The sequence below is a fragment of the Electrona antarctica genome, assembly GCF_951216825.1.
Source record: "Electrona antarctica genome assembly, chromosome: 16".
NCBI lineage: Eukaryota > Metazoa > Chordata > Actinopteri > Myctophiformes > Myctophidae > Electrona > Electrona antarctica.
In genome coordinates this window covers 4,932,259-4,943,062 of record NC_136797.1, presented here as the reverse complement: position 1 = coordinate 4,943,062, position 10,804 = coordinate 4,932,259, and the positions used below count along the sequence as shown (strand labels likewise).

General features: G+C 46.2%; 1 protein-coding gene across 1 annotated transcript in view; it reads right to left on the bottom strand.

Moving 5' to 3' along the window:
- LOC306939312 (5'-AMP-activated protein kinase subunit gamma-1-like) overlaps positions 1 to 10,360 on the bottom strand; it is a 15,689-nt gene extending 5,329 nt beyond the window's left edge. The window contains exons 1-10 of the mRNA XM_079523902.1: positions 10,233 to 10,360; positions 10,009 to 10,048; positions 8,171 to 8,271; positions 6,905 to 6,986; positions 6,016 to 6,074; positions 3,836 to 3,881; positions 3,499 to 3,553; positions 3,019 to 3,145; positions 1,514 to 1,679; positions 883 to 920 (exon numbers count right to left, since the gene is read on the bottom strand). Coding sequence (XP_079380028.1) covers positions 883 to 920; positions 1,514 to 1,679; positions 3,019 to 3,145; positions 3,499 to 3,553; positions 3,836 to 3,881; positions 6,016 to 6,074; positions 6,905 to 6,986; positions 8,171 to 8,271; positions 10,009 to 10,048; positions 10,233 to 10,253 — 735 coding nt within the window. The 5' untranslated portion in view covers positions 10,254 to 10,360. The remainder of the gene's footprint in view (positions 1 to 882; positions 921 to 1,513; positions 1,680 to 3,018; positions 3,146 to 3,498; positions 3,554 to 3,835; positions 3,882 to 6,015; positions 6,075 to 6,904; positions 6,987 to 8,170; positions 8,272 to 10,008; positions 10,049 to 10,232) is intronic.
- Between the last annotated feature and the right edge of the window lie 444 nt (positions 10,361 to 10,804).

The window sequence follows — 10,804 nt, the reverse complement described above, 5'->3', positions numbered from 1 at the left end:
TGAACCAACATTTTATTATAGCATGAGACTACAAGTGTGGATATAGTATTTCGTGCAGTTGGAGGGATTATATCTCCAATATCTGCCGGGAATGCCTCGGGACCCCCCACCGAGGTTACTAATGTTGCTCTGGAGAGGGAAGTCTGGAGCTCTCTGGTGGAGCTGTTGCCCCCGCAACCCGACTACGGATAAGCGGTTGAAGATGGATGGCTGGAAGGGGGCGGGGCAGCTAAAATGAATATCTAATACCTAAATACTGAATAAAGCGCAAAGTAAAATCTGCCTGGGGTGTTCACATAAGCCTGAGTAGACGTTAACATGACCAAATGTTGTTTTGAGGGGTGCTAGCCCCTCCTATATACAGGTTTAACCCATTTTGACCTGAGATCAGATTCTAAAAATGTCGTCTACATCCTGACAGTTTTCTGAAAAAGCTATGTTTCTATGTCAGTCGTTCTTCGATTTAAAAAAAATAGCAGACCTACAAGCTCGCAGCGCGCCACTCGGTGGCGCGCTATGAGCTTGTAGATCTGCTATTTTTCAATAGCTAAAGCATAACATAATGCTAACACCAAAGGGGGTTCCCGCCCAAAATGGGTTAATGTTTGTCTTTAGTTCAATGTTTGTTTTGTAAACGCCATTGACAATGAGGGGAAGATTTGTCATAATGTGCCTCATTATGTCATATTGTCTCTTTATTGTTAATGGCGTTTATAATGTTTGTGTTGGCACCGTTTGTTTTACATCACCATTACATCACCTAATGAACGTGAGTTAGACTTTAATATATTAGCGCCCCTCACTTCACACGGGTGTGATTTTCTAAATGAAATATCCCTCTTTAACGACACGTGACAGAGTATATAAAAACAAAGTACTTACAATCACATCAAACCTGGAATACAGCGCCACCACTTTGCCTGAGGGAGTATAGAGACAGTGAACGTTATAGGCTTTAGGATCATTGTGGTAATTATCAGAACATGGAGGGGTGTTTTTCAAAATGTGGTGGAATTAGGGGCATGTTTGTGTGTGTGTGTGTGTGTGTGTGTGTGTGTGTGTGTGTGTGTGTGTGTGTGCACAATAGAGCGTCGCAGTCCCGCCCGGAAAAGAATTCCCTGTTCATTTTCCCTCATAGACTTTTCAAAAAGTAATTATTTAAAGACGTTTACACGGCGGACAAAGCCAACTCGAGTTGTGACAAATCATGACAATAAACACAATGTTTTGAGCCGAACAAATAATTAGAAAGAAGAAAAAAACGGCAGGTTACAACTTTTTTGTTGTTGTTTTTCTTCTTTGTAATTATTTGTTTGGTCCAAAAAGGTTTGTTGTCATGATTTGTCACGACTCCAGTTGGCTTTGTACGACGCTTATAAGGTCTTTAAATAAATACTTTTTGAAATGTCTATGAGGAAAAATGCATTAGGAATTATTTCCTGGGCCTGGCGTCGTCATGAAAGGGGGGCGGGACTGCGACGCTCTATACGGTAATTGGTAGAGGATGCAGTACCCTGTTCGTCCACCACGGGCAGTGCCGAGACCCTCCTGGCCACGAAGATGGACAGTGCGTCGTAGAGGCTGGCCGTCTGTGGCACCGTGGCGATGTTCTGGAACGTCCCGATGCCCAGGTCCTGGACGGAACTCTGGAGGAAGCCCGGTTTGGACACCATTCCTCCCTGACACACACAACAGGCAACACACGCACGCATACACACGCATGCACGCACGCACACGCATGAATGCACACGGCACGCACACACGTACGTACAGGCACACATACACACCTTTTTATTCCATTATTATCGGCCTACACATGATAGACGTCCTCTCCAATATACCAGTAAGACGCCTGAGGGCGAGAAGCTTAAAGGACCACTTCACCACTTTTCAACCTATCTTCATATAATAGGTCCTCACCAATAATCATGATAAAATGGCACGATCTTTTTCTACTCAGTGGGCAGTTCAGAAACCGTCTTCCAGTGACATCATCATTAGGCAGATGTTTTTTTAAACAAGATTTTTTTACAAAAAGATTTTCATTCAGAACGATGGCTTTCAGGACTAGAAAGCCTGCAGTTTCTATTAGCTTGGATTCCCCATCGATGATGTCACTGGAAGACGGTTTCTGAACTGCCCACAGCCCTAGCCTGGGTAAACCCACTCCCCCTGCTGGACAACATTTCAACATTTCATTCTGCCAGGAGGGGGGAGGGGTTTACCCAGGCTACCACAGCCCTCCTATGAGACACAGACCGAGTAGAAAAAAATTGCGCCATTTTCTTCATGATTATTAGTGAGGACCTATTATATGAAGATAGGTTGAAAAGTGGTGAAGTGGTCCTTTAATATCAGGGAACTCCATCCCTGATGATGTCACGTGTCACGCCAAAGCCCCTTAGTGAAGCTCTCCAACATTGAGGTGCTCGCCCCTAGTGGTAAGAGTGGGGACTGCACCAAAGTTTGGTGTCCAAATCGAAAAAATGTGGAAGTAGACGGTTCTTCCGGGTGTTAACTTCGACCTTCGGTCGCAATAATCAAAACCTACCACATGTCTCCTCAAAGCGCCGTTCTGATTCTGGTGTTGTTACTTTTGTAATTCCTTTGATGATGTCATCATTATTATTATGCACACATTTGCTCACAACTATATGTCATGATTATGCAAATATATTAATATATATATAATACAATATATATCTCTGCTCTCGGGAAGAAACCACAGCAATACTGCCTCAAAGTTTATTTGCATGAGAGAGAAAGGTGGTGGAGTTAGCTGCTTTAGCAGACAGTTTGAGAGGGGGAGAGGTGGTGGAGTTAGCTGCTTTATAGCAGACAGTTTGAGGGTCCAAAGGAGTTAAGAGGTTTTGTCCAAAGCGTTTTTTTACTACTTTTCATTGGTTCAATATTCGAAACAACACACACAGTAATGCAATAATAAATCCCAAACTTAAAAAATGGAGTTAGGTGGTTTCCTACTGACAGCAACAATATATTAAACACTCGTTTACTCACAAATATATGCAGGAACCTGAGGATTCTCTTGTGGGTCAGAATGTGTAAGACATTCCCTGACTTTGGGTCAATGACAGGAAGTCTATGGATCTTATACTTCAACAGGGAATGGATGGCATCAAACAGGCTGTAGAGGAGAGGGGAGGAGAGGAGAGGGGAGGGGAGGGGAGGGGAGAGGAGAGGAGAGGAGAGGAGAGGAGAGGAGAGGAGAGGAGAGGAGAGGAGAGGAGAGGAGAGGAGAGGAGAGGAGGGGAGGGGAGGGGAGAGAGGAGGGAGGGGGGAGAGGAGAGGAGAGGAGAGGAGAGGAGAGGAGTCAGTAGCAGTAATGTAGGGGTAATGTTTTATACAGATCTACAAGTCATCAGTAGCAGTAATGTAGGGGTAATGTGTTATGTAGATCAGTCCTACCTCAATTTACAATTTAGGCATTTAGCAGAGCGACTTACATTAAGCAAGAACAGAAAGCATGACATCACATACCTCGCTTCAGGAGAGATGCTAATCAGGAAGTGATTGGAGTAGTGCAGGTACACATCTGAGAGTGACACACACACGCACGCACGCACGCACACACGCAGGAGGGTCACAACAATACACATACAGGCATACACACAGATAGCATTTACTAGTCTTATGAAGGTCAGTCTTATGGAGGCCATTTACTAGTATTATGAAGGTAATTTACTAGTCGTATGAAGGTCATTTACTAGTCTTGTTAAGGTCATTTACTAGTCTTATGAAGGTCATTTACTAGTCTTATGAAGGTCATTTATACTGGTGAAGGTCATGTTTAGGTCATGTGAAGGTCATAGGTCACCTCTCCATGTTTCGATCTTATGGTTCTCCAGCTCGTAGATCTGAACCTTTGAGGAGAAAAGACAGACAGAGCATCATCAGCGCCCCCATGAGGCCAGAATGGACAGAGCATCATCTCATCAGCGCCCCCATGAGGCCAGAATGGACAGAGCGTCATCAGCAACCCCCATGAGGCCAGAATGGACAGAGCATCATCAGCGCCCCCATGAGGCCAGAATGGACAGAGCGTCATCAGTGCCCCCATGAGGCCAGAATGGACAGAGCATCATCAGCGCCCGCATGAGGCCAGAATGGACAGAGCATCATCTCATCAGCGCCCCCATGAGGCCAGAATGGACAGAGCGTCATCAGCAACCCCCATGAGGCCAGAATGGACAGAGCGTCATCAGCGCCCCCATGAGGCCAGAATAGACAGAGCATCATCAGCGCCCCCATGAGGCCAGAATGGACAGAGCATCATCAGCGCCCCCATGAGGCCAGAATGGACAGAGCATCATCAGCGCCCCCATGAGGCCAGAATGGACAGAGCATCATCAGCGCCCCCATGAGGCCAGAATGGACAGAGCATCATCAGCGCCCCCATGAGGCCAGAATGGACAGAGCATCATCAGCGCCCCCATGAGGCCAGAATGGACAGAGCATCATCAGCGCCCCCATGAGGCCAGAATGGACAGAGCGTCATCAGTGCCCCCATGAGGCCAGAATGGACAGAGCATCATCAGCACCCCCATGAGGCCAGAATGGACAGAGAATCATCTCATCAGCGCCCCCATGAGGCCAGAATGGACAGAGCATCATCAGCGCCCCCATGAGGCCAGAATGGACAGAGCATCATCAGCGCCCCCATGAGGCCAGAACGGACAGAGCATCATCAGCGCCCCCATGAGGCCAGAATGGACAGAGCATCATCAGTGCCCCCATGAGGCCAGAATGGACAGAGAATCATCTCATCAGCGCCCCCATGAGGCCAGAATGGACAGAGCATCATCAGCGCCCCCATGAGGCCAGAATGGACAGAGCATCATCAGCGCCCCCATGAGGCCAGAACGGACAGAGCATCATCAGCGCCCCCATGAGGCCAGAATGGACAGAGCATCATCAGCGCCCCCATGAGGCCAGAACGGACAGAGCATCATCAGCGCCCCCATGAGGCCAGAATGGACAGAGCATCATCAGCGCCCCCATGAGGCCAGAATGGACAGAGCATCATCAGCGCCCCCATGAGGCCAGAACGGACAGAGCATCATCAGCGCCCCCATGAGGCCAGAATGGACAGAGCATCATCAGCGCCCCCATGAGGCCAGAATGGACAGAGCGTCATCAGCGCCCCCATGAGGCCAGAATGGACAGAGCGTCATCAGCGCCCCCATGAGGCCAGAATGGACAGAGCGTCATCAGCGCCCCCATGAGGCCAGAATGGACAGAGCATCATCAGCGCCCCCATGAGGCCAGAATGGACAGAGCAGACATTCACATTGTAACCGTGAGGTTGCCGATGATTCAGTAATGAGCCTGACGCCAACATTGACGTTATTCTGTGCGATCACCTCTATCGGAGACTCAATTCAGAGAAAAACGCAGATAAAGGTCGCGCTCGTAATGGAAGTGGACGGCGGGGAAACATGCGGTTTTTAACTAAAATCTTTGCTTCTGGGGTGGGGGGGGGGGGGGGTCCCAGGAACAACATATTTTCAGATGGGGGTCCGCGACATGAAAATGGTTGAGCACCAGTGCACCACTGACATAGAAACATAAGGTTTTTCAGAAAACTTTTAGGATTTAGAAGACCTTTTTTTTTTAGATCTTCGAAATTTAAAAAAATGTCAGTTTTCTGAAAAACCTCATGTTTCTATATCAGTGGTGCTCAATATTTCATGTCAAGGACCCCACAGAAACTATATGTAATTGGCCACCGACCCCCATCTGAAAATATGTTGTTCCAGGGACCCCCCCAGAAGCAAAGATTTGAGTTAAAAACGTTCACTCGGAAATAATATATATTCAAAGATTTGTGCCACATGTTCACGATTTTTCAAAAATAGCAGAACTACAAGTTCATAGCACTCGGTGCCGTGCTATGAGCTTGTAGATCTGCTATTTTTCAACAGCTAAAGCATAACATAATGCTCAAAACACCAAAAGGTGTTCCCGCCCCAAAATGGGTTAATTCCACATACACACCATTGGGGATCTGTAGTAGCGATGCAGAATGTTGATGAAGTCTGTGATGGTCAGCATTCCTGGAAGAGATTTATACATTTATACATTAGGCGTAAAATCTGTGCAAATATTTGAATATTTATATTTTTTAACTCAAATCGTTGCTTCTCTGTGTCCCGGGAGCTAAATATTTGGGGTCTGTGACTCCGCAGCCAGATATATAATATATAACTTTGGGGGACGTCCCCCAAAGTTTCCACCTCAGAAACATCGCCAAGCTTAGATAAAATGGTAAAATGGTAAATTTATATAGCGCCTTTTTCCAAGGCGCTTTAGATAGATTGTGCATCTATTCACCCATTCACACACACATTCATACACCGATGGCGGCAGAAACCATGCAAGGCACTAGCCAGCACACCGGGAGCAATTAGGGGTTCAGTGTCTTGCTCAAGGACACTTCGACACTAACTCTGGGGGAGCCCGGGTTCGAACAGCCACCGCCGCCCCGATCAATAATAGTCTCATAACTCATAATCCACGCATTTGTATCATCACGCCTGGACTACTGCAACTCTCTTTTCATGGTCAGGCCCCAGAAGGGCTCTTAGGTCTGCGGACATTTTTAAAAACAGCCTTAAAACGTTCCTCTTTACATGTGTGGATGGTTCAACCTGAATTTGCTGATTTATCTTATATGTATTGATTCATCATGCTTGTAGTATTGAAAATAATTTGTTTGAGTTTAATTGTACAGCAAAACTATGCCTGCCCGGGAGCCAATCAGACGGCTCTATCCTAGAGCTGTGGTGGGATTCATAATCGTGCGTCCTCGACATGAAAAGGTTTGAGCACTAGTACCGATATCGCATCATACATTTTTACTTTTAGGAGTTAAAATCGCTCTTACCCACAAACCTCTGCAGCTTGTTGTCCCACAGAGGGGCGGCTCTCAGACCGTTGGCCAGGAGAGCGAAAAACGCCTTCTTCACCTGAAGAACAGTTGAACAGAAAACATTGATTGCATAGGACCTAAATGGAAACCGAGGACTCTTTTTTTGGTGCTATCCCTTTTTATTTGGACTGAGTGTTGGACTGAACTATGTTGTCGTTTACTCATTCTGTCTAATAAACTATTAGTCAGTCAGTCAGTCAATCAATCAATAAGTCAATCAATCACATATAATAAAGCCCATACATAAAGGGGGGGGGGGGGGGGGTGCATACTTAGTTTAGACTAGTCATTGGTTAGACATGGGTTAAGGTTAGGTTTAGGTGTGCTGCCCCGTGGGAGGTTAGGTTTAGGGTGAGGGTTTGAGATAGGTTGTAGTTGTAGGGCTAATGACTGGTCTAACCAATGACTAGTCTAAACCAAAAACTGTCTAAACTGCACCCCACTTTTGGACAAAAATAGCGAAAACTATTTTCGGGGCGCAACCCAGCACTCTTTAGCTAGTGGAGATGCGGTGTAACGACATTTATTTCTAAACAAATTTGTAAAACAAATTACCAAAATACTGTGTTCACGTTCAGGAGACTTCGGAGGAAAAAAAGAGCAATTTTCCTGAATGCTGCCTTCCAATATGGCATGGAAAGAAGAGGAGTGGCATTTACATTTCTTTCGCCATAGTAAATGCTGCATTCGAGGTCTGGAGGAGAGGGCAGTTGTTTTACAGACGGGTAAAAGGGCAGGGGCTGAAGCCCCCTTTGATGTCTATGTGTGCACGTCCGTGAATGGTTCTTATTGCAGCGTGGTGTCGAATATGACCAGCTTGTTAGAGGTAGGAATGGTTCTTACTTGCAGCGTGGTGTCGAATATGACCAGCTTGTTAGAGGTAGGAATGGTTCTTACTTGCAGCGTGGTGTCGAATATGACCAGCTTGTTAGAGGTAGGAATGGTTCTTACTTGCAGCGTGGTGTCGAATATGACCAGCTTGTTAGAGGTAGGAATGGTTCTTACTTGCAGCGTGGTGTCGAATATGACCAGCTTGTTAGAGGTAGGAATGGTTCTTACTTGCAGCGTGGTGTCGAATATGACCAGCTTGTTAGAGGTAGGAATGGTTCTTACTTGCAGCGTGGTGTCGAATATGACCAGCTTGTTAGAGGTAGGAATGGTTCTTACTTGCAGCGTGGTGTCGAATATGACCAGCTTGTTAGAGGTAGGAATGGTTCTTACTTGCAGCGTGGTGTCGAATATGACCAGCTTGTTAGAGGTAGGAATGGCATCGTAGCAGCAGTGACTCTTCATGAAGTTCATATACACACCGGAATCATTGTCTGGATGGAGAGAGAGAGAGAGAGAGAGAGAGAGAGAGAGAGAGAGAGAGAGAGAGAGAGAGAGAGAGAGAGAGAGAGAGAGAGAGAGAGAGAGAGAGAGAGAGAGAGAGAGAGAGAGAGAGAGAGAGAGAGATTTCCACACTCACTCCAGAGGGCCACTACTATAGTTCCACACTTGCTCGACTGTATGTCGGAAGCATTTATATTTGACTCATGATCAGAGCTTCCGTTGCTCCAGACTGTATGACGGAAGCATTTATATTTGACTCATGATCAGAGCTTCCGTTGCTCCAGACTGTATGACGGAAGCATTTATATTTGACTCATGATCAGAGCTTCCGTTGCTCCAGACTGTATGACGGAAGCATTTATATTTGACTCATGATCAGAGCTTCCGTTGCTCCAGACTGCATGACGGAAGCATTTATATTTGACTCATGATCAGAGCTTCCGTTGCTCCAGACTGCATGACGGAAGCATTTATATTTGACTCATGATCAGAGCTTCCGATGCTCCAGACTGTACGACGGAAGCATTTATATTTGACTCATGATCAGAGCTTCCGTTGCTCCAGACTGTACGACGGAAGCATTTATATTTGACTCATGATCAGAGCTTCCGTTGCTCCAGACTGTACGACGGAAGCATTTATATTTGACTCATGATCAGAGCTTCCGTTGCTCCAGACTGTACGACGGAAGCATTTATATTTGACTCATGATCAGAGCTTCCGTTGCTCCAGACTGTATGACGGAAGCATTTATATTTGACTCATGATCAGAGCTTCCGTTGCTCCAGACTGTACGACGGAAGCATTTATATTTGACTCATGATCAGAGCTTCCGTTGCTCCAGACTGCATGACGGAAGCATTTATATTTGACTCATGATCAGAGCTTCCGTTGCTCCAGACTGTACGATGGAAGCATTTATATTTGACTCATGATCAGAGCTTCCGTTGCTCCAGACTGTATGACGGAAGCATTTATATTTGACTCATGATCAGAGCTTCCGTTGCTCCAGACTGTACGATGGAAGCATTTATATTTGACTCATGATCAGAGCTTCCGTTGCTCCAGACTGTATGACGGAAGCATTTATATTTGACTCATGATCAGAGCTTCCGTTGCTCCAGACTGTATGACGGAAGCATTTATATTTGACTCATGATCAGAGCTTCCGTTGCTCCAGACTGTATGACGGAAGCATTTATATTTGACTCATGATCAGAGCTTCCGTTGCTCCAGACTGCATGACGGAAGCATTTATATTTGACTCATGATCAGAGCTTCCGTTGCTCCAGACTGCATGACGGAAGCATTTATATTTGACTCATGATCAGAGCTTCCGTTGCTCCAGACTGCATGACGGAAGCATTTATATTTGACTCATGATCAGAGCTTCCGTTGCTCCAGACTGCATGACGGAAGCATTTATATTTGACTCATGATCAGAGCTTCCGTTGCTCCAGACTGTATGACGGAAGCATTTGAAAATGACGAGAGTCAACAGTCTGGTAACGCGAGACTAGGTGTGTGGGGTAGAGACTAGGTGTGTGGGGTAGAGAGACATCATAAGAGAGAGAGAGAGAGACACTAAGGTCACGCAGACACACAAACATGATGGTGTATATCGACACACACATACGCAGGTTGCGCACGCGCACAAACACAAGCATACGCATGCATGCACGCACGTATACACGCGCACACACACAATAAATACAAATGCAATGTACCTGCTTCCTGAACGTCCTGCTGAACTGCATGGACTGAGACCTATATGAATATGGATGAGATCCATATGAATATTCATGAGATCTGCAGTGTGTATACATTAAACATAATGACTATCAGTGAGATCTATACATTATACATACATGATAATGGATTTATTTATAGCGCACACGCATCCACGCACGCACGCACGCACGCACGCACGCACAGCTTTAACTGGTCTTACCCGTTTGGGAAAAGCTGCCATGTTTCTTCTGCCATGTAACGAAGTGCTGTATTCAAAGCCAAGCAAACAGAAAGCGTGTGTGTGTGTGCTGTGCGTCTGTGTGTGTGCTGTGCGTGTGTGTGTGTGCTGTGTGTGTGTGCTGTGCGTGTGTGTGTGTGTGCTGTGTGTGTGTGTGCAGCTCCTTAGAACAGGCTGTTGGGTCTATATTAGGAGTCTTCCGTGGTATGTCAGAGACATAAGCGTGTGGGGGAGGGGAGGGGAGGGAGAGGGGGAGGCTAGCACTTAAAATGTCACATGACATGATCATCCCTTTTGCGCGTTTTTAACCTCATGCCATCTGGACAGATACAGAACCTTGCTATGGGAAAAATAATGATATCGATATAATTAATATCGCTTTTCCAAGTGCTCAAAGTCCTTTACAATGAATGGTCCATTCATTCATACATTGGGAGGTGAAGCGGCGAACAGTCGACGCCAGCGTCCTCACTTCCCACATTCACACACCAACGGTGGCGAGCTCACACCGACCAACTCATTGGAGGCAATGTAGGATTCAGTGTCTTGCCCAA